Source organism: Hippocampus bargibanti, linkage group LG01 (assembly GCF_051943395.1).
Source record: "Hippocampus bargibanti isolate YZ-2025 linkage group LG01, ASM5194339v1, whole genome shotgun sequence".
Taxonomy (NCBI): Eukaryota; Metazoa; Chordata; class Actinopteri; order Syngnathiformes; family Syngnathidae; genus Hippocampus; species Hippocampus bargibanti.
In genome coordinates this window covers 15,809,830-15,831,362 of record NC_142734.1, presented here as the reverse complement: position 1 = coordinate 15,831,362, position 21,533 = coordinate 15,809,830, and the positions used below count along the sequence as shown (strand labels likewise).

The window sequence follows — 21,533 nt, the reverse complement described above, 5'->3', positions numbered from 1 at the left end:
GTGTAATATGCATTGATAATGTACACAAATGCTTACTCATCTAGGATGAACATTAGCAATGTAAGATGTCCCTTTACATTTAGTTGTCTGAGACTGCAGAATCTATACTCGTGGTTCCCAAACCTTTTTTTCTCAATGAAAAACCTAAAAAAAAACATTGAACTACCGTAATACAGTGAGATCTCGTCTTATGAACACCTTACCTTACGAACTTTTCGGTTTACGAACGTCAAATTTATGAAAATTAAACCTTGGAATACGCACTACTTTTCCCGATACACACCCACCACGGCTGGTGGAGTGATCTTCGGATCTGGCGGAGTGATCTTTCAGATCTTCGGTGGAAGCACACGACCGAACAGCGCTCCAGCCAGCGCGCCTTTCCACACCCCTTCTCTCTGAATTCACACGCCGATCGCCTCCAAGGAGCTTTTTGCAGATAGTTTTACTCTTAGGAAATGAATGCAATATGATCCCCTAATAATCACCGTCAAGGAGAAGAAGGAGATCATTGAGAAACACGAACGAGGTTTCCGTTTGTGGCGTCACATGTGCTCACCGCGGCTGTCATGTGAATCTCAGCCTGACACATCTCTCACGCAGTGTGTCACTTCCCTGAGAGTAACTTTCTATGACCATTCTACAAATAAAGAGCCCATTACCGTCCACCATTGCTACCATCCATCGCCTGAAAGCTTTACACAAAGGCGTTATTTAGTCAATGCTTTCACGTGACTAATGACACCGAAATTGTCACGTGCGAGTTGACAGCTGGGGCGGGGCCGCCGCTCACGACCTCCACCAGCCGAAGAAGACACTTCAATTTCATTTTATTTCAACGAGTCGCTGTCACCTCACCAGTGACGCCTCGCTCCTCGCCGTGTCTTGTGCTGGCAAGTTCAAGAGTTTGCTTTGCCCGAGGTGATTGTTAGGCGCGATCGTGTAAGTTTGGTGCTTTCCGGGATCGCAAATGTGCTTGACGGATCGCCCCGCCCGCCTTCTTTTGTCGTGTTTTATTCCGTGGAATCATCAGACTCGCGCCTTTTGTTGTAATAAAATCTCTGCCAGCACCTACGGGACTCGAAGGGGAAGCAGATGACATCGAGGAGCTTGTTGCTGACGATAATGAGGTCCTCAACACAGAGGATTTGATTTGCCTTTAAGAGGACAAGCAGAAGCAGGCAATTCAGGAGTTGATGTGCAGGCTTTTATTGAACAGTTCCATCCAGAAAAGGCTATGAGAATCATCATCATGATGAATGATAATGTGATGCCTCAGTTTCGTAAGATCTTACAAGTCAGAAAGCAACAGGTGTCAATTAAGAGCCATCAACGACCATCACAAATGTAAATAAAGTGACTTTATTATACAGTGCAGTGTATTTCTTTCATTACAATACAATAACACGTTTATTATACATAGAATAAGGTATGTTATGTGTAGTTTTAAGGCTTATTTAGTTGAAAATTATATTTTATGGAGACCTCGGAACGGATTATTCTCATTTTAATGGTTTCCTATGGGAATTTAATTTGGGGGATACACACTTTTCATCTTACACACTCAGTCTGGGAACCAATTAAGTTCGTAAGCCAAGGTCTCACTGTATAGTAATTTGAAGTGCTCTTCAAGCATGAGAAATTTGATAAAAAATACATTTTGGATATTATTGTTAGCCATTGTTACATTATGCAGTTTGAACATTAATGTTGTGCTATGGCAAGGGTGTCAAACTCATTTTTTGCTGCGGGCCACATTGTGGTTACGGTTTCCTCTCGGGGGCCATTATGAATTTGGGAAAGCCATTTGATTGTTTAATCCCCTCTACATATTACATATACTGTAGAGCGCATAACAAATTAATGAATAACTAATTTACAAATTTTAAGTAAAAAATCATCACTGTTAATTGTGGTTCACATACGACAATTTGAAATTTTGGTTCGAACTTTAGCAAGCATCATGGCACTTGGCATGCTTGACTTGCTTTCGTGGGCCGAATGAAATGATGTGGCGGGCCAGGTTTGGACCCAGGGACGTGATTTTGACACCAGTGCTGTAGAGTCGATACTAGTGGTTCCCAAACTTTTTGTTGACAAAAATAACACCAATATAGTCATTTTAAGTGCTTTACAAATATGAGAAGTATGATAAAAAAATATATATATATATATATATATATATATATATATATATATATATATATATATATATATATATATATATATATATATATATATATATTGATATTATCGTTAGCCACTCGTCTGTGTAAGCTCTCAGTCGTACAGGAGTAGTCCATCGATGAAAACGTTTCTTCAGCTGTCATCTGTACTTCTTTGAAGGTGTCGGACATTTCGCTTCTTGTCCAAGAAAATTCGTTAGCAGTAAGTAAAGTCTGACAGGTAGTTTAGGCCCTATATATATCCCTTCTGTCCAAATCCAAATTGAACCTCACGGTTTAATGAAGGATTTAGTTTTTTTATGAAAACCACTTCTTTTACTCCCCTTTCAAACCATCTATGTTCTTTCGCTAAGATTTTAACTTCATTGTCGTCAAATGAGTGGTTGCTAGCTTTTAGATGCAAATGTACTGCCGATTGAGGCCCACTAGTATTATCCCTGCGATGTTGATAAAGCCTTTTTTTGAGAATTTGTTTAGTCTCCCCAATGTACTGCTCTTTACATTTTTTTTTCTTACAATGTATTGAATAAACTACATTACTTTGTTTTTCATTTAGCAGCCTATCTTTAGGATGCACAATTTTGTTAGCCACTGTTACGTTATGCAGTTTGAACATTAACCTTGTGCTCTCGGGGAAAAATGTACTTGGATAATAATTCAGTTCCATTTGAAGGAATAATATCAGTTTGAATATTTAAAGCGGGGTTATCAACATCTTTTTTTTTTTGGTGGGCCAGATTTTGGTGACGTTTCCCTTGAAGGGCCATTATCACTGAAAAAAATAATAAGTTTCATCAACTATTGTTTCAGTAACTGTAAAGAGCATTTTGGCAGCACAAAAATGCTTGCAAGTCTCTTAGATGAGACTTTTCAATATTGGTTGAGATTTTAGCAGACATAATGTAAGTAGACATGTTTGATGTGCTTTCGCAGCAAACATACAATGATGTGGTGGGCTAAATCTGGCCAATGGGCCTTGAGGTTGACACCTAAGATTCAAACGTACATATGTTATCAGTGGTTTCTGTTCAGAGCACTTTATTACTTTTCCGCTTGCAAACAACACTTCACCTCATGTGACACCCATCATAAACCCCCACAATCCATCGGTCTCCATACTATCCTACAGCTCCATAAATTATGAATAAAAAGTACCGGTAAAAGCACTTCGGGGCGTTCATTGTCATTGGTTTAATCCGTTCAGAAATTGGTGGGAGGAGCGTTGACAGGCAAGGTAGGCGGAAACATGCGCCGCTCCATCCACTCATCCTGCACGTTTCGCGCACGAACATATGACTTGAACGTGTGCTACCTGCTTAAAGGCACCGCCGGGCCATTTTTCTGTACCGGCTGTCCGGTTGAGAGACCCTCTTTTTGTAAATTTGAAAAAAGCCAATCCACGAGTAGGCAATGGATGAAGAACGAGCCAAAGTGGAGGATGCAAGAAGAGCAGGGGAAATCGGGACGCGGATTAGATGCCACTTCAGGGAATCAGAGCGTGTTTGTTGTTCAAGAAGCTAAAACAACAACAACAACAGAGGAACCAACAAACAGGCTTAAAGCATCGGGAAGGCAATTTGCAGAGCGAGCAGCTTGTCTTGGCTCTGAAAATGGTCCTAGACTCACCAACATTCTGAACTTTTTTAAGGGACGGATTTACCTCTGGGCTATGCATCTTCAAGCTTGGCGCTCTCTCGGCGGCACCGCGGGATTTAACTTGGATCCGAGTCACCATGTCAAAAGTCATCCAAAAGAAGAACCACTGGATCACCAAAGTCAGCGAGTGCGTAATTGTGCGGGACGCGCGCGGCGAGCTGAACGTGGAGCTGCGAGGTGGGGCTGAACACGGACAGTTTGCCTACATTGGACACATCCGAGAGGATGTTGTCCTTTACCAGGGCGGTAAACTCAACGAAGGGGAACTTATATTGGAGGTTGAGGGGCTGCCCGTCTCAGGATTACCCCTGTATGACATTTTAACTGTCATCACGTGCACAAAAGGTCCCATCATTTTGAAGACTGTGCGTCAAGGTAAGACAACGGCACCAGTTCAAATGAAGTTCACTTATGTATGAATAAAGTATCCATCCATCCATCCATCCATCCATCCATCCATCCATCCATCCATCCATCCATCCATCACACAAACAATGTGGGGGGGAAAGTTTTATGGTCCAATGAAACTACAGTATATGGTTGAGTGTCTGTGCCGTAACCCCAACAGAATTGGCACAAACACAGAACTGCTCATCATCAAAAGAACACCACCAGAGAATCAAGTGGCAGTAAGATTATATGTTAGGGCTGTTTTTTTCCTTATATGGAACCAGAGCGTAAGGCGTGGAGGATGGAATCATAAAAAGTCCCAAATAGGAGTCACTGTAAGAAAAATATCTATCTATCTATCTATCTATCTATCTATCTATCTATCTATCTATCTATCTATCTATCTGTCTGTCTGTCTGTCTGTCTGTCTGTCTGTCTGTCTGTCTGTCTGTCTGTCTGTCTGTCTGTCTGTCTGTCTGTCTGTCTGTCTGTCTGTCTGTCTGTCCGTCCGTCCGTCCGTCCGTCCGTCCGTCCGTCTGTCTGTCCGTCTGTCCGTCCGTCCGTCCGTCCGTCCGTCCGCCCGCCCGCCCTGAAAAACAAAAAAATGCAAATGAGTTGTAGAGGTTATGTGACATAATGCTGGAAATAAAGCAAAATATGTATTTTCGGTTCATTATTTCAAAAAACCGACAGCAGTTGAACAGGATATATCCATCCATCCAGTCAGGATTTCTGTGTCTGATCGTCAGTCCACAGAACCTCAGAAGTCCAGCGAGTTTGACATGAAGTAACACTGACAGCCCCCTCTGTGCTTGTTTGTCAAACACACAGGGTCACACGTAAAGCCAAAAGGGCAGCAGAGTAACAGCATCTTGAGAGTCTGAGCTCAACTCCCAAAACACATGAGATGTGTGAGTCAACCAAACTTGGAACAATAGAATGTTATTTTTGTCTCCAGTCGGCAGTGCGGGATGTTGCTGTTCTTTGTTCTGTCAATTAGCATGGATGGGAAGTGAACGGCGCTGTATTGTTTTCTTTGGCCTGGCCCCTCTTCTGGGCAGCTGTCCTTATTTTGCGTGGCTTTTAGTGTGGCGGATGATTCATTGCCCACGGTCTGCTGAAGCCTCATCTGTCTCCGAAACACCAACACAGATGCTAACTCCGCTGTAGCTTTTGTTTCCTCGGTCTCTTGTCAGTTGTGTCTTTTTGTAACCAAATGCGGACATTCCGTGATGCTTCAATGGTTCCTGAAATTTGGACGCATTTGTGCATGCATTGCCAGCCTGTCATCCTGGTTCCCACCCAATATCCTCTCTCGGCACGCTCGCACATCTGATGAAAAGCTTGCAGTCCCTCCGAGGAAATCATTAACAAGGTTACATAAGAGTTTCAGGTTAGTTTCGACTGTACCGTACGCCAATTGGTGGACACTCAAAGTTATGGCCCCTGGAAAGAGGGCTCGGCATCACATCTGCTTTGCTTTTCCCAAACAGCTGATTTTGAAATACAGATGGTCATTCTTTTGACAAGCATACATAGTCTACAGTTTGTTTCCATTTGACAAGATCCCTGAAACTGCCGAGTTCAGAATCAGAATCAGAATCAGAATACCTTTATTCGTCCCGCAATGGGGACATTTGCAGTCCACAGCAGCAATTGAAGAGGGATGGGGTTGGGGTGGGAGTGAAAGGATAGAAAACAAGATATTCTAAGCATAACAAAATAAATATAAAATAAAAATAAAATAAAATAACGAGTTCTAGCATTGCTTGATCCCTCCTTGTGGTTTTAGTCATGACTGTCCTACATGAATCAGCTGATTGTTCTAGTCTCTAATTAGAGGGCTAAAATGTTCTTGAACTCCACACAACTCTACCATTGTGTCGGAATGTGCACCGGAACGCATTGTGTTCCATGATCTGTGATTTCCCAGGCCTGATGAGGGACTGCGGGGCTATCTGTCCCCTTTTTCACTTCATAGGGTTGTGGGTCATGTTACACCGACTTCATCATCCTTGGCCAACAAGAGGCAGAAGGATTGAAGGAAGCGAGCCCTGCAGGTGTGCTCCTGCAGAGGAATGCAGGAAGAAAAGCACCTGATTGAGTGCTGGGGCAGGGTCGGCTGAAAATATTGCACTCGCTACTCTGGACTTAACTTATCTCTCTGCAAACAGAACTTGACATTGAGAAGGAATCAATGGGGTCGCAAATGTTTAGTGTCACACAGCAGTGACAATACTACTTTTGTTCAACTTTGTTTGAGTTTTCTTTTTAATCACACGGCGACAGAACATGTGTTGTTTACACACACTCATGTTGAATAGGTTTATGGTTTTCTGGTGCATTCAGAGATTTTGGACTTTATCCTACTAGTGTGATCCTTTATCATTGGCGGAATCCAATGAGGAGTTCAAAGTTTCATCTTACACACTCTGCTTGTTATCAGATGGTATTGATGCGGTGTGCTGAAGATTGTGCTTTAAAATGAATGTTGAAAGCATTGGAATTGGTGTCATTGGCTGAAAAAATGTGATACCCAAACATGTTAAGAATACCCCAACCTCAGGAAAATTAAGTGGAACATGAAGAGAATAGGTGCGGCCCGGTAGTCGAGTGGTTAGGACAATGGCTTCACAGTGCAGAGCTCGCCGGTTCGCGTCCCGGTCCGGCCTCCCTGTGTGGAGTTTGCATGTTCTCCCGGACCCGCGTGGGTTTTCTCCGGGTCCTCCGGTTTCCTCCCACACTCCAAAAACATGCATGGCAGGCAGATTGACCACTCCAAATTGTGCCTAGGTGTGAGTGTGAGAGTGACTGTTGTACGTATGTCTTTGTGTGCCCTGCGATTGGCTGGCAACCTCGTGCCCGAAGACAGCTGAGATAGGCTCCAGCAACCCCCGCGACCCTGATGAGGAATAAGAGATGAAGAGAATATGGACAAGACAGGGCGTGGCAATTTTATGAAATATTTAAGTCACTTTTTAAATAGAAATAATTTGTCTAACTTGATCTTGTTAAACTTACAGTCTTAGTATTGTATTGGGATGTACTTAAATGCAGTGTATATCACCCCTGGGCATTCAGTCGTGGTGTGATTTACGAGAGCAGGGGTCGGGAACCTATGGCTCGCGAGCCATACATGGCTCTTTTGATGATTGCATCTGGCTCGCGGATAAAACTAAATACACATTCTCGCTTTTTCGCTGTTCATTTCCTGTACGGGTGCAGTTGGCGGAAAGCGCAATTTTGATTGGATGATACGGGCCATTCCAGTTGAAACAGGTAAACGCCCCTTTTAAATAAGCCCGAGAACTAAAAACAAGTGACGAATATCGTACACTTCAGGTTGAATGGATCGAAGGATTCGCCTTTGTGGAGAGAAAAGGTTCTGATTCTGTATTGATTAGCATCAATATACTTCTGCGAGAGACAGCAGAAAGCAAGTGTGGAAGCTAATGAGCCGTGTGCAAGCTAGTTAGCAGTAACTTTGCGTCTGAACCCGGCAATTTGACTTTCATTCCGATCGTTTGCCTGGATTTTTACCAATCATGAGTAACGGAAAACCATTCATGTTAATGGTGAGTACTATTACAAAGTTATTTCAAATTATACATTCTGACATGTTGTTAAAAAGTGGTCGCGCGTGCATGTGTTTTTGTGTGTGTATGTGTGTGCGTGTGTGTGTGTGTGTGTGTGGCTCTCACTGAAAAAAAAATCTAAATATTTTACTTTTATGGCTCTCTTTGTCACGGTTTGCAAGGTGGTGATGGCGGTTGTGGATCCCAAAAAGCAGGCAGGAGGGAGCAGGAGGTTGTGTTTGACAAATTGTATTAAAATAAAGTCAGCAGGAACAAAATCCAAAACATCAAAATCATCTGAACAGAAAAACATACAAAGTATCAAAAGAAAACCAAGAGTAAAAGTCCGCCAAGGTGAAACAAACACATGCACAGCATACAATGCATATACAATGCACAATGCATACAATTGCATAAAAAGCATACAATGACCTGACGCCGAATGGTCGTGCCGGGAGTCCTTTTGACTGCCACTGATTGGAACGACCAGCACCTGCGAGGCTGCAGGCAGGGCTGACAGCGCTACCCGTTGGTGGCCAATCCGAACGTGGCAGTCTGCCTCTGATCGGGACGACCAGCACCTGTGCAGGTGCACGCGGGGCCGACAGCGCCACCCGTTGGTCGCCAACCAGATCATGGCACTCCTTGTCCAAAAAGGTTCCCGACTTCTGTACTAGAGGGTCCCGTTAGCCAGGAAATAACTTGTGAAGAAAGAAATACTGTCATTAAACTGTTTGAGTTTTTACCGTAATCGTGTGGATTCATATGGGGTGATAAGTCGCTCTTTCACACTGCAGAGAAGATTGAACGACAGGATGGCACAGTATTTATTCTCCTCCTTCAGCTATCGTGGGTTTACGAAACCACAATTAAATCAACATACCCGCTCCAGATACAGTGTGCTAGTTCTGGCTAGTATGCGCTTGTCACTAGGGTCCTGTGATACTATGATTGACTGGTGACAAGCTAAGCATAGTTTGCTAGAACTCTGACATTACCCAGTCCTGTGAGCAGGCCCTGGATGTCACCAACTCAAAATCTGATTGGTTAAAGCAATAGACATTAGTTAAAGCAACAGAGTCATCACCACCGCATTTAATGGGACAGGGCCTGCAGAACTGATTGTGAAGGCGTCCGGGTAGGTTTCTGACCCTGGTAACAAATGATGGCTGAAATATAATTGGTCAAATGCTTAAATACAAAATGACACATCTGGAAGCAGCACAGCAGGGGAAAAGCAATGAAAGGAAGCTGAAAGACAATGTGTAATTATTTAATAAGACTGTGAGAGTTTACACCGACATAAAAATGTATGGAAAAAATATAATTAACATCAGTCTGTGATTCTGATATTTTTAGGCCAGCAGAGAAGGTCTTGCTGGCCCTGATGGCCCACCACTGCTTAAATGTGATCGTGAATACTTCACATTCAATGGTGGCGGTAGCTGCTGCCCTTCCTCCTGATTACAAACCCTTTTTTTCTCCTTATCGTCAACCAAGACATTTTTTTTGCCTTCTCTTTTTGGTGGCCATATAGGAATAACTTTTTCCTACAAAAATGGTATTTACATTTATCATACATTAGTACAGTCATAATCATACATTTATACAGTCATTAGTGTGTTCGAAGTTTGGCACGCTGCCTTGAGACTCTGGGTGTTTTGCTGAACTGAGGCCGTTGACCATGAAACACCCTCAGCCCCTTTGATACTTGGTGGCTGAAAGTAGACCAAATTTTAGAAGAGCTCGAAGGTAGAAATCTCGGGGCAGTTGGAGAAACGCCATCTAGGCGGGGGCATATGTGATGGATGTCATCGTACATCATTCAGAAATATGACATTGACGTGCATGGAACCCACAGAATCACTGTAGAAGTTGTTTCATTGAACTACATAATTCTTATGATCATCTCGTATATTATTAAAAGTACCCCACCACAACCACAGCACAATTTTGGACGGAGAAACTGTTGCTCATGCACGATCAGCGGCCAACTTTACATCATCAGCATATATTGAATTTCTTTTTTAAATGGACTTGTGAATATCCTGTATAGAGTCCAGAGACTCCATTGGTTCCACAATGTTAAATGAATTCTACAGTAAAACGTGTCTTCATCAATCTCAAATTAAAAACGAATAACTTGATAGTTTGATGTTTTGCGATTTCATACGATTTAATAGAACTCAACAAATGGGAAGAGCGAACTAGTTAAGCACCGGCACTTCATCTCTTTCTGAATATGCAATGGCACACCCAGGCGCACATGTACACACGCTTTGACTAAGTCACGCCTGCAATCAAGCATCAGCAGTCTAAGAGTGTTCTGTATAGTGGAGATGAATTGACATTTAATCTGTGCTACTTCTAGTTTCACACATCTGGAAAGGATTACGGACCATTGCACGCACATTTTTTTTTAATCACTTCTATTTAAAGTCGATTTCTTTGGGTTTGTTATTTATAAGGACATTAATTACACTTTCTTTTAGATATAAATAAAACATCGTATAGGCATCATGATGACAGTTTTCAAAGTTCATCTGTCACCAAGGATTTTAGAGGCTGGTGCACAAAGAACTTGCTTTTGACAGTAAGTATTTACCGTTACACTATTGTTGATAGAATAAAATGTATATTATAAATAAAATACATTAGACTATTGCTCGACAAAAATTGTTGAGGAGAAAGGTTAGCAGATGATCCTTAGAGGATTTCTCCGCTGATCTCTCTCTCCCCTCCACTCCACATATACTGTGTCAATCTCCAGAGATTCAGGTTGCTCATAAGCCCTTGAGAGGCTGACCTGATCCAGTCCTGCTTTACTGGTGTATAAAACGCTTTATGTCCTATCATCTGACATCCTGATGCTAATGTCCTCACTACGTTAATCTGAAAGAATGCTTTTTGTGTGAGGAAGCATCAAGTAATGTTACTGATGTTAGTATTTTCATGTAACATTGATTCAATGCCAGAAAAACAGATGCAGAAAATTGTTGATTCATATTTTTCTCGGTGTGAAAATAGCTTCAAGCATGTCAAACCAAAGAGCTACAGGAGGCCCTCGTCCTACGTGCATGTACAGTAAACAGTCACCCATCCTCTCTGCTTTCTTGCCCGCTGGGGAACCACAGGAGGGATGCTCGGGACTAAACTAACAGGCTCTGAGCTGTGCCAGGGTAGCTAGCATGCCGAAGCATCATGACTAATCCTCACCTCCACGGCAATTAATACTTCTGCCAGACATCATTATCACTAAAGGAAGACAAGGAGTTGCATAATCAAGCAACACAACAAGCAGGAAATGAGAATACTGAGAAGACATGCCGATTGAGAAAATAAAATGGAACATGTATCGTAACAAAATACCCAAAGAGAATAATTACAGGACAACTAATGTGTTACAATACACCTAACAGAAACAACTTGGATGCCGGAAGTGAGATAGTCGCTTATAAATATGTATATACCAAAAAACAAAACAAAACAAAACAAAAAAACAGTACATGCTATCTTCGCGCTCGTATTGTCTTTTACAGAGAAAACAAATAAACACGGCACGTTTTGCTTTTGGGCAAGGTGCAGTGTGGAATCTAGGAGTTTAAAGTGCTGTATTTTCTATAAGGAGCGTTGGATTATAAGGCACACCATCAATTAATGGCCTATTTTCATATATAGGGCGCACAGTGTTATATAAGGTGGATAGAATAGAAGATGCAATACTGGCTATGGTTGCACTATGCATCCACTAGAGTAGATGGTGATATGCTAAAAGGAATACAATACTATACAATAAATCTTTAATGGTATAGAGCCTTCACAACTGCTGCAGCTGTAAGAAAATATGAGAACAAGTCACAAAAACAGACATAAAATATGGCATCACAAAAGAATAAATGACAGATAAGATAGGAAAACCTTCATATGTCCCACAAAGCAGTTATGAAGACAATTGATTGAACAAAAAAGCACACAACCCTCCACAAGGGTCTAAATATTTAGCCTTAGAGATCTTGCGTGTCTCCTTTCTTTGTTTAGTTAGTAGTTAACTCTGCTTTAGTTTCATACTGGCTGCTCAGAGCTGCAGTCGGTTGAGGAAAAATGCTTTTAGATGCACCTTATAATGCGGGGAATGAGGCAAGTTATATTCAGTGACGTGCAGTCATCATGGAAATATCAAGGGACAAAATTAATTAAACAGTTATATTTATTTAGTGATTTGTACTTTAACGTTCTTTTCCATTTAACTTCACCATGTTTGGATTTTTTTTTTCAAAATTGCTCAATGTTCACATTTAACGTTCAAATACTAAGTAGAGACGAGTGGTGAGGCACCAGCCGGCTGAGTCTCACCATGGATTGTGCAATGACTATGCTAACTGTGCTGGCTTGCTCTGCAGTTAGACCACATTGCTGTCCCTCTGCATATCGCTATTAAAGTGTTCAAAAGCTTTTAGTATTTGAACTAAATTTCTACAGTTTAGCTGGTGTATATAATGTACAGTCACTGTACATTATAAACACTGTACTACAGTACGTCTGTGTAAGCTCTCAGTCGTACAGGAGTGGTCCATCGATGAGAAGGTTTCTTCAGCCGTCATCTGTACAAAAGTGAAGGTTTCGGACGTTTCGCCTCCTATCCAAGAGACTTCGTCAGCGAACTAAAACATATCAGGAGAGCACTCACTAACTGTGGGTACCCTCAGTGGTCATTCAACAAATGTCAGAAAGAAAGAATAGCGAACGAAACCAATAATTCTCAAGATTCAAAAAGGAGAGGAGTAGCAGTACCGTACATTGCAGGAGTTTCTGAAAAATTACAAAGAGTCCTTTGGCAACATAAAATTCCTACTTATTTTAAACCGATAAACACGTTAAGGCAAAAATTAGTGCATCCAAAAGATAGGCTACCAAATGAAAAACAAAGTAATGTAGTTTATTCCATACATTGTAAGAATGAAAATTGTAAAGAGCAGTACATTGGGGAGACTCAACAAATTCTCAAAAAAAGACTTTATCAACATCGCAGGGATAATACTAGTGGGCCTCAATCGGCAGTACATTTGCACCTAAAAGCTAGCAACCACTCATTTGACGACAATGAGGTTAAAATCTTAGCGAAAGAACATAGATGGTTTGAAAGGGGGGTAAAAGAGGTGATTCTTATAAAACAACAAAATCCTTCATTAAACCGGTCTGGTGGGGTGAGGTTCAATTTGGATCGTTCATACAATAGCCTGCTTAGGCAAAACAGGTTAGGCAACTTTCGCAATGCTGATGAGGGTCGTTATGCTGATGAGGTGATACCGGGGGGAGTGGGGGTAATAGGCCAGTCGTTAGTTAGGAATGTAGGAACAATCAGTGGGGCCACAGGGGTCCCTTGCCCCCCCAACCTGAGAGTAGGGACCTATCATAGCTGTGTCCGGCGCCACCATGTCTGGACATTAGGGATATATAAATGGGGCCGTTACGACCAGTCAGACTTTAGTTCGCTGACGAAGTCTCTTGGATAGGAGGCGAAACGTCCGAAACCTTCACTTTTGTACAGATGACGGCTGAAGAAACCTTCTCATCGACTGTACTACAGTGTTTATTTTATTTTATTGTATTTTTTATCAAAACTGTGTGCATAGGTGAGGCACACAGTGCCCCTGCCTCATGACAGGGGGCGCTAGTGATTACAGATTCTTCTTGCGACTCCTCTGCTGCAGGAAAATATAATTAGTGACAGCAAGCTACAGTAAAAAGTTAGCAAGTTAAGTGCAACCATCATTTTTCGTGTTGCTTGGCCTTATTTTCAGAATGGTGGATTACATATCTAAATTGAAAGAATTTTCTAAACTGGACTTTCAATCGAAGCAAGAGATAATAATTAAAGGAAGACCAACACCGGACTGTATAGCTCACAAACGGTGAGGGATGAATGTAAATCTCCTGGACAGCTTCTCAGCTTTTTGGCCAAGAAGGATCTCAGTGAAACTATTCCTGAAGCGACAAAGTTGCTCCAGCTCGTGCTCACTGTTCCAGCTACTACAGCATCAGTGGAGCGGTCATTCTCAGCACAAAAGACTGAAAACATACAGTCGGAACAGGACTGATCAAGGACGACTTTCTTCACTGGCAGTGATCTCCATTGAGACAGAGACTTGGACTTCATTTATAAGTAAAGGTAACACGATAATAACGTTTTTTTAATTTTTTTTTCTATGCTACAGTTTGTATACTGTATATAAAGAATGCTAACATGACATTTTAAACAAAACACAATAACAGTTGCCAATCAAATGGTGAATAAGCTACTCTGTGGAGTTCATATGTTTGTAAATCTGACTGTGATGACGTCAGTGCCTCACCAGCCATGAACCTCACCGCACGTCACTGGTTATATTGAATTAAAAAGGAAAACCTTTCCATGGGTTGATAAGATGCATCAATGCATTAGCACATTAGCACGTGATTAGTGGATACGGTTTTGATGAAGATAAAGCTGGACAGTATATCGATGCACCCAACATACAATGTACCATGAAGACATTCAATTTGTAACATGATGTGACTTTAGTGGCCTCATCACCCAGCCCTTAATGTATGTAATCTTGTGTTGATGAAAACTAGCCATTAGTATCAATTCAGGTATCAATTCAAAACTGCATTATAGCAGAGTGAAGACACAATTAGGTTTTCCCAATGTGTTCAGGCCTACTTATGCTATTAAGCATAATATGAAGCAATTATTACATCACCCATTGATTTCAAATTACTTTTTGGTGGTAGTATTTTTAGAGAACAGGAGTTTTCAAAGAAATAAGAAGACACAGTGATAAAATTAATAGCACTATAAAAACACATATTTATTGTCTTGGTATTTGGATTATTCATTCATTCATTCATTTTCCGATCCACTTATTCCTCAAAGGGTCGCAGGCATGCTGGAGCTTATCATAGCCGTTATCAAGCAGTCGGCGGGGACACGTTGACTCGGTTGCCAGTCAATCGCAGCATGATTGTTATGATTATGATTTTTATTGATAAAGTCCTATCAATAAAGTCATAAAATTGGCTTACATCGACCTATCCACAACACTGCCTGACCTTAAATCAACCACACAGTGGAACTGTCACGGTTTGCAAGGTGGTGATGGTGGTTGCGGATCCCAAAAAGCAGGCAGGAGGAAGCAGGAGGTTGTGTTTGACAAATTGTATTTTGTAAGGTCAGCAAGAACAAAATGTAAAATGTCAAAATCAGCTGAACAGAAAAATACAAAGTATCAAATAAAGACCAAGAGTAAAAGTCTGATGAAACAAACGCATGCACAGCATACAATGCACAATGCATTCAACAATGACCCGACACCGGATGGTCGTGCCGGGAGTCCTTTTAAGATTGTAACGACCAGCACCTGCAAGGCAGTAGGCACGCTGACAGCGCTACGGGGTGGTCGTCAATCCGAACGTGGCAGTCCGCCAAGGCTCGGGACAACCAGCACCTGTGCAGGTGTAGGCGGTCACCAACCAGATCATGGCAGTACACCCCCTTCACGGGACTGCTTCCAGAAATCCCAACAGTCTCCCAAAAGGTCCACTCGCCAGGGAACAATGGTGGAGACGGGAACCGCTGACTCTCCAGCATACGATGGGCGGTGGCCCGATGGTAATGGGACTCGACCTGACGTGTACGTGGGCGCGGCACGGATCGTCGTGCGCATTAGTGCGATCCCTCTCGCATGTTCACGCGATGACGCATGGCTAAACGCGGACGTCGAACTGCCAGGCCCAGCGTGGCACCCCGGACGGCCGTATGATACCAGGTCTCTGCCGGACGCTGACGTGGGCGTGAACTGCCCGGCACCGGGGAAACGAGACCAGTCCTAAGCCGCTCTGGGATCCAGAGGTGAGTGGGGTCTCGGACTGACGTTGACGGGGACGTTGCACGGCTCGTCGTGGATGGGACTCAATTCCACATGCACGACGACAGCGTGGCTGGATGTGGGCGTGCACTGCCAGACACCCAGTGTCACCCTGGACGGCCACCAGGAAGGAGGTCTCGGCCGGACGTTGACGTGGACGTTACGGCTCGTCGAGTGACGCAATTCAAACTCGACGAGGCGTGGGTTAACATGGACGTTGCACTGCCAGGCCCAGAGTGGAAATGAGACCGGTCCGTTGTACCTGCGGGATCCGATGGTGGGTCGGGTCATTCTGTCACGGTTTGCAAGGTGGTGATGGCGGTTGCGGATCCCAAAAAGCAGGCAGGAGGAAGCAGGAGGTTGTGTTTGACAAATTGTATTTTGTACGGTCAGCAGGAACAAAATGTAAAATGTCAAAATCATCTGAACAGAAAAATACAAAGTATCAAATAAAGACCAAGATTAAAAGTCTGCCAAGATGAGACAAACGCATGCACAGCATACAATGCACAATGCATTCAACAATGAGCCGATGCCGGATGGTCCTGCCGGAGGTCCTTTTAAGTGTCACTGATTGTAACAACCAGCACCTGCGAGGCAGCAGGCAGGCTGACAGCGCTACCCGGTCATCGCCAATCCGAACGTGGCAGTCCGCCAAGGCTCGGGACGACCAGCACCTGTGCAGGTGCAGGCTGGGCCGACAGCGCCACCCGTTGGTCGCCAACCAGATCATGACAGGAACCAGACGTGAAGAATTCTCAGAATGCTCTGTCCTCTCAAAAGTGAGCGTGACAAATATCACAACCAGTGGGATGGACCGCTTTGGGCAGGTGTTGAAAATGGCGTCATACAAACATGCTGATTTCCAAATCTCGGTTTTAACGGTCTGTCTTTGTTTGCTGGACAGTGCAAAGATGTCAGGGCTTATTTTTCATTTTACTTACAAACAGCGGGAGGGATGCCACCAACGTGTAGTCGCGGAGGACCACACGAGTAGCTGCCCTGTAACCCTCTTTTGGCGTTTTCACTCATTACCCCTCCTCAAGCGCTGATGCCGCCACAGATTCATCTAAATCCCTTCCATTGAATAACATATCTGACTACATAAGCCAATATTGGCACCAAACGTTTTGTTTATAATGGACGACCTTTGTCATTCTTGGCAATTTAAAAGCACACTGGGCATATTAAAATTGCTACTTATGTTTCCATCTGGTACAATTTATCGCATGTGACCTTTATGTCATGTGTCCTGTTTTTGGATTGGATTGGATTGGATTGGATGCCTTTATTAGTCTCACAGTGGAGAAATTTTTGTCAGTATGTTTTTGTCTGTTTGTCCTCCATCAGACATTCTAATCTCTGCCAACAACACTACACAATAATAATAATAATAATAATAATAATAATAATAATAATAATAATAATAATAATAATAATAATTCTAAGCCCCTTTCAAAACAATGTACGATAGCAGTGGTTGGTGTTGGTCACGGTGAAGGTAATTTTTTTTTTTAGAACAATTAGTAGAACGAGCCCGGATAGCCCCATTTGCACATTCAAGTGAGATTGACGTGTTGCATTTAAATAGCTGCGTGTGCAGCTGGAAAACATTTGCATAATACCCACAAGACATTTCTGTTTTGTCACATCAAGGTGACCAGTCTCTAAATGTTGCCACACTTATCGCTTTGATTGAGATTTCTGTTATCCCTTCACAAATTCAACATGGACGCGCTGATGCTTGGAGACCATCTTGTCATGAACGCGTGCATCTGTCAAGCCAATGTCTTGCCCCTGGCATATATACACAACACACACACGTACACAATCATGTGCACGCATGTAATCTACCACAATGTGACATACGCCTCTGCCTATAAAATCAGTGGCTGTGTGTCTTCCAGCTTTACTGCAGCTCGAAATTACCGTAAATTTTGTGCAGTCAATATGGACAAACCTCTATGACCAAATGTTTTCTTTCGTCATCAAAACTGGATTTGACTCGTAGATTATCTTTTTATATTGACTCTAATTTATTTAATGCCGCCTTTGTCGGTGATACAAATCTTCCAGCAATGGACCACCACTGCAAACAGCTTAGCAAATATTATAGAGTGGAAAATGAAAAGCAAAGGACAGTGTAAACTCTTAGTTAAAACTCTGTCAAATGCTGAAAGCATTTTATTTGAGGACGCACACCACCCCAAAGTTACAGTGGCAGGATGCTGTCGCTCCTGTGTGTATTTGGACAATTTTTTTTCTCTTCTCGGCAACACCCATATCACTACAAATCCACAAGATATTATTGTTACTATTCAGCCGGAATCCCGAAAGTCCCTAGAGGCAGGTTTAGTTTGCATGATCGTATCATAAACCTCCATCAGGAAATCTGAGAATCAATTTTGTGCTTCATTGTCCAACATTTTTCCAACAGGAAATATATATTTTTTTTTTAATCCACAAGGTCTTTACTATATTTACCTTGCTATAAATTCATATCCTTCCTGCTTTTGGACCTTGAATGGGCTTTGAAAAAGTTCCCATCCTGTTGTCACCTTTCTCAATATAAAATGTAGGGAATATCCAACTCCCCTGCCCCGTGAATATGACATTAACCAGTGTCTGTAATAACGTTTTCCCGAACGCGTGCAACTTTTCCGTCGGGCGTACAATTTACAAAAGGTCTCTGCCCGGGTGGCCGACAACTTCTTCAAGAAAAAAAAAAAATATATTCGTTCAAATGTTTGCTTTATTAAATATAGCAAACATTTGATTAGAAAAAATATATATATAAAATATATAAAAAATATATATATATATATATATATATATATATATATATATATATATATATATATATATATATATATATATATATATATATATATATATAATAAAGCAAACATTTGAACGAAGATTTCCAAATCAGAATAAATGATTCTGAATTCAAAATCTTCATTCGGTTTGGAAATTTCAGAATTTCGGTTTGTTTGGCAATTTGCATACTCGGCACGGCAGCCAATCAGAAGCCTGCTTCGTGTTTCCGTCTTTCCCGAGTGTTATAAGGTCGTGCATTTGCATATCATTTTCCAAAGTAGATGCACAGAACCTCAGCCCCAGAACAAAGATTCAAAAGAAACTAACAAAATTTACGACGCTACAAAACGTAAACGTACATCGACTGTAAAGTGTACTTGAGAGTTATGAAAGGCGCTTAGAAATTGAACACACATTAAAAGCATCGTGGAAAGAGGAGTTCACGTGGCTTGTAGCAGACGACGCAATGTGTGCAAAATGACGAACAGTGAATGACAAACTGAACAACTGGAGCACAATCATCGGCAAGGGATATTTACAATAAATTAAGCAAGGGAGCATTTGTGTGAGGTACATCCTTAATAAAAACTATCCTTAATACTTTGCAACAATGGTTTTTTTTTGCGATGAGTCATTTTATTGTGTTTCAAGTTGTGAAAAATGGGGAAGGCAACTTTTTGACAGGGCAAGCAACTTTTCAGAGTTGTCTGCCCTGGTGTCCGCTAACTTTTTGTCATGAATTTCAGTCACTGCATTAACCCATGCATGTATGGCGATATAGAAAGATATACGACATTACCACTGGCCACAAAATTAGGCAAGGTAGCAAAAGGTAATCAAATCATTGGTGTATCAGTGAATTGACCTCTCAGAAATAATAACCCACCTCGCGTTATTCTTCTGTCGTATTTTGAAGTGTCTTTCTGCCATCACACTGGGACATCATCATTGTTTCATAATGGGACCAGCTGCATCCAGTGTTCCCTCTTCTCTTCTTTCCAAGGGCCAAAGTTAAAGCAAGTGAGGCCTATTTCCTGTCGTGTGTCCAAACTACCCTGCAGTTTGGTTATTGTGGCTTCACTCTATATTTCGATTTCCATGTGTGATCTTTACTGAATCTATTGTGGGGTTACCTTGCTATTTTGCAAGTTTTTGTGCTATTTTTTTATTTCCGATTAGATTAGATTACATTAGATTAGATTACATTAGATTAGATTAGCCTTCATTAGTCTCGCAGTGGAGAAATGTACATTTTACAGCAGCAAAGTTATGAAAGGAAGAGGAAATGAAAGAAAGAAGTAGAAAAACAAAATGCAGGAGCTGCTGTAAAGGCAGCCACTCTCGAAATCTTGAAATCAAAACAATAAAAGAACACACAATGGGACAAAACACAAAAGACACAGACAATCCAATCTTAAGCACTTTCTGCACCCTCTTTGTTGCATGAAGCTGTTCTAGATGAAAGAGGAGAGGATCAAAGCATCCTTTTCAGCAGGGGATCAGGGACGTCATGGTGGAATGTGCACGTCTACCGCAAGTTAAATGTTGAAAGCAAACACGCAGATGTAGCTTCCATTGATGAAAAGAGATTGTCTCACATCTCCTGTCCCACGTAAATCTGCTTCAATTCCAAGCCGTGACAGTTCCACATATGCATTGGCGCTCCGCGCTGACGCTCCTTTCTTCTCATCGCACACTGTCCAACAGCATCAACCTTTCAGCTGAACAAAGCGGGGCTGTGAAAATGCTGCCCATTAAAGGTGCAAAAAAAAGCACAATTGCCTCAATGCTGTCCAGCGATGACAGTCAAATAGCACCGACATTCCTTCCAATCAAAAACAGTGCTGGCATAGTCGTGCTGCCGAAAAGGTGCACCTCCTCAGCACAGTTGGAACTTTGTTTCACAAAAAGCCAAAAACCCCCCAAAATCCCTGTTCCCTCACCGTGGGTCCATTTGAATATATGCTCCACTGAAGGAACATTTTTCAAAAGTGCAGTTGGGGTTATTCAGAGTGCCCCAAATTATAGGCTGCCTTCAGAAATTCACATTAGCGGAGCTCGCTCTGCTGCCGACAGCCGACAAAGACGACGGGGATGACACGACTGCTTATTAACTGCGTTGATGTTTTTTTTCTTTTTAGTTGAAAATGACCCACCTTAACTCAAATCAGCATTGCATTGTCATCATAGTTTTCTGCATATGTGCAAAAAGCGTATTCTCACTTTATGTAATGTAATGTAAATTTCTCCACTGTGAGACTAATAAAGGCATATCCAATATCCAATATCCAATATGTGTTTTACTGTGGAGAAGAGGTGCATCACATTGTCTGTGCTCAACCACGTGACTCCAGGCGAGATTTGATGTGATGCCCTGGCAGCCAATGACATTTAGGTGAGGCAGCCAGATGGAAACGATGGCATCCTCACACGGCCACTTCTGTTTTCTATCAATTCCATATTGGACCAATAAAAATGCAATGAACACATTCTAATTGTGTCCTTTACGGTGGGGTAATTTTGAACAAGTAAAAATGTGGGAATTCTAAATGATGCAATTTAACTCATTCACTGCCATTCCCGAATTTATTCGGCAATTGAAAATATGTCGTTGAGCGCCATTCCGGAATTTGTTTGGGTTTTGTTTTTCCGTGCTTGGGCCCCAATAAAGCGCTGGCCAGACCTCTGTCTATGTTTTTCCCTTCCGCAAGGGGACAGCATTTCCCTTTTTTCCATGTTAGCGCTTTGTTCCAGCTTCATCTGTCGTTGAAGTGCTATCTAAACCAATATGTATGTATATTGCATTATACATATTTTGGACAGCCACCCTCATTTCAAGCTCCAGACCTATATAACTCCAGACCCATATAATGCAGGAATTAACTCTTTTTTATGATGAAAGTGATGAAAGAAGAGAGTCTAAGTCTATATGCTCCATTGAATGTTTATGTAGTCCTAAAACTCTTTTCTGTGGGTCCTGGAATTCGAGTGACAATAAC

At 42.0% G+C, this 21,533-nt stretch overlaps 1 protein-coding gene across 10 annotated transcripts in view; it reads left to right on the top strand.

The window, feature by feature from the left end:
- The first annotated feature begins 3,477 nt into the window (after positions 1 to 3,477).
- LOC148903300 (membrane-associated guanylate kinase, WW and PDZ domain-containing protein 1-like) overlaps positions 3,478 to 21,533 on the top strand; it is a 109,040-nt gene continuing 90,984 nt past the window's right edge. For all 10 annotated transcript variants that reach the window (XM_088999591.1, XM_088999642.1, XM_088999561.1 and 7 more), the window contains exon 1: positions 3,478 to 4,217. In XM_088999591.1, the coding sequence (XP_088855717.1) occupies positions 3,920 to 4,217 (298 nt within the window). In that variant the 5' untranslated portion in view covers positions 3,478 to 3,919. The remainder of the gene's footprint in view (positions 4,218 to 21,533) is intronic.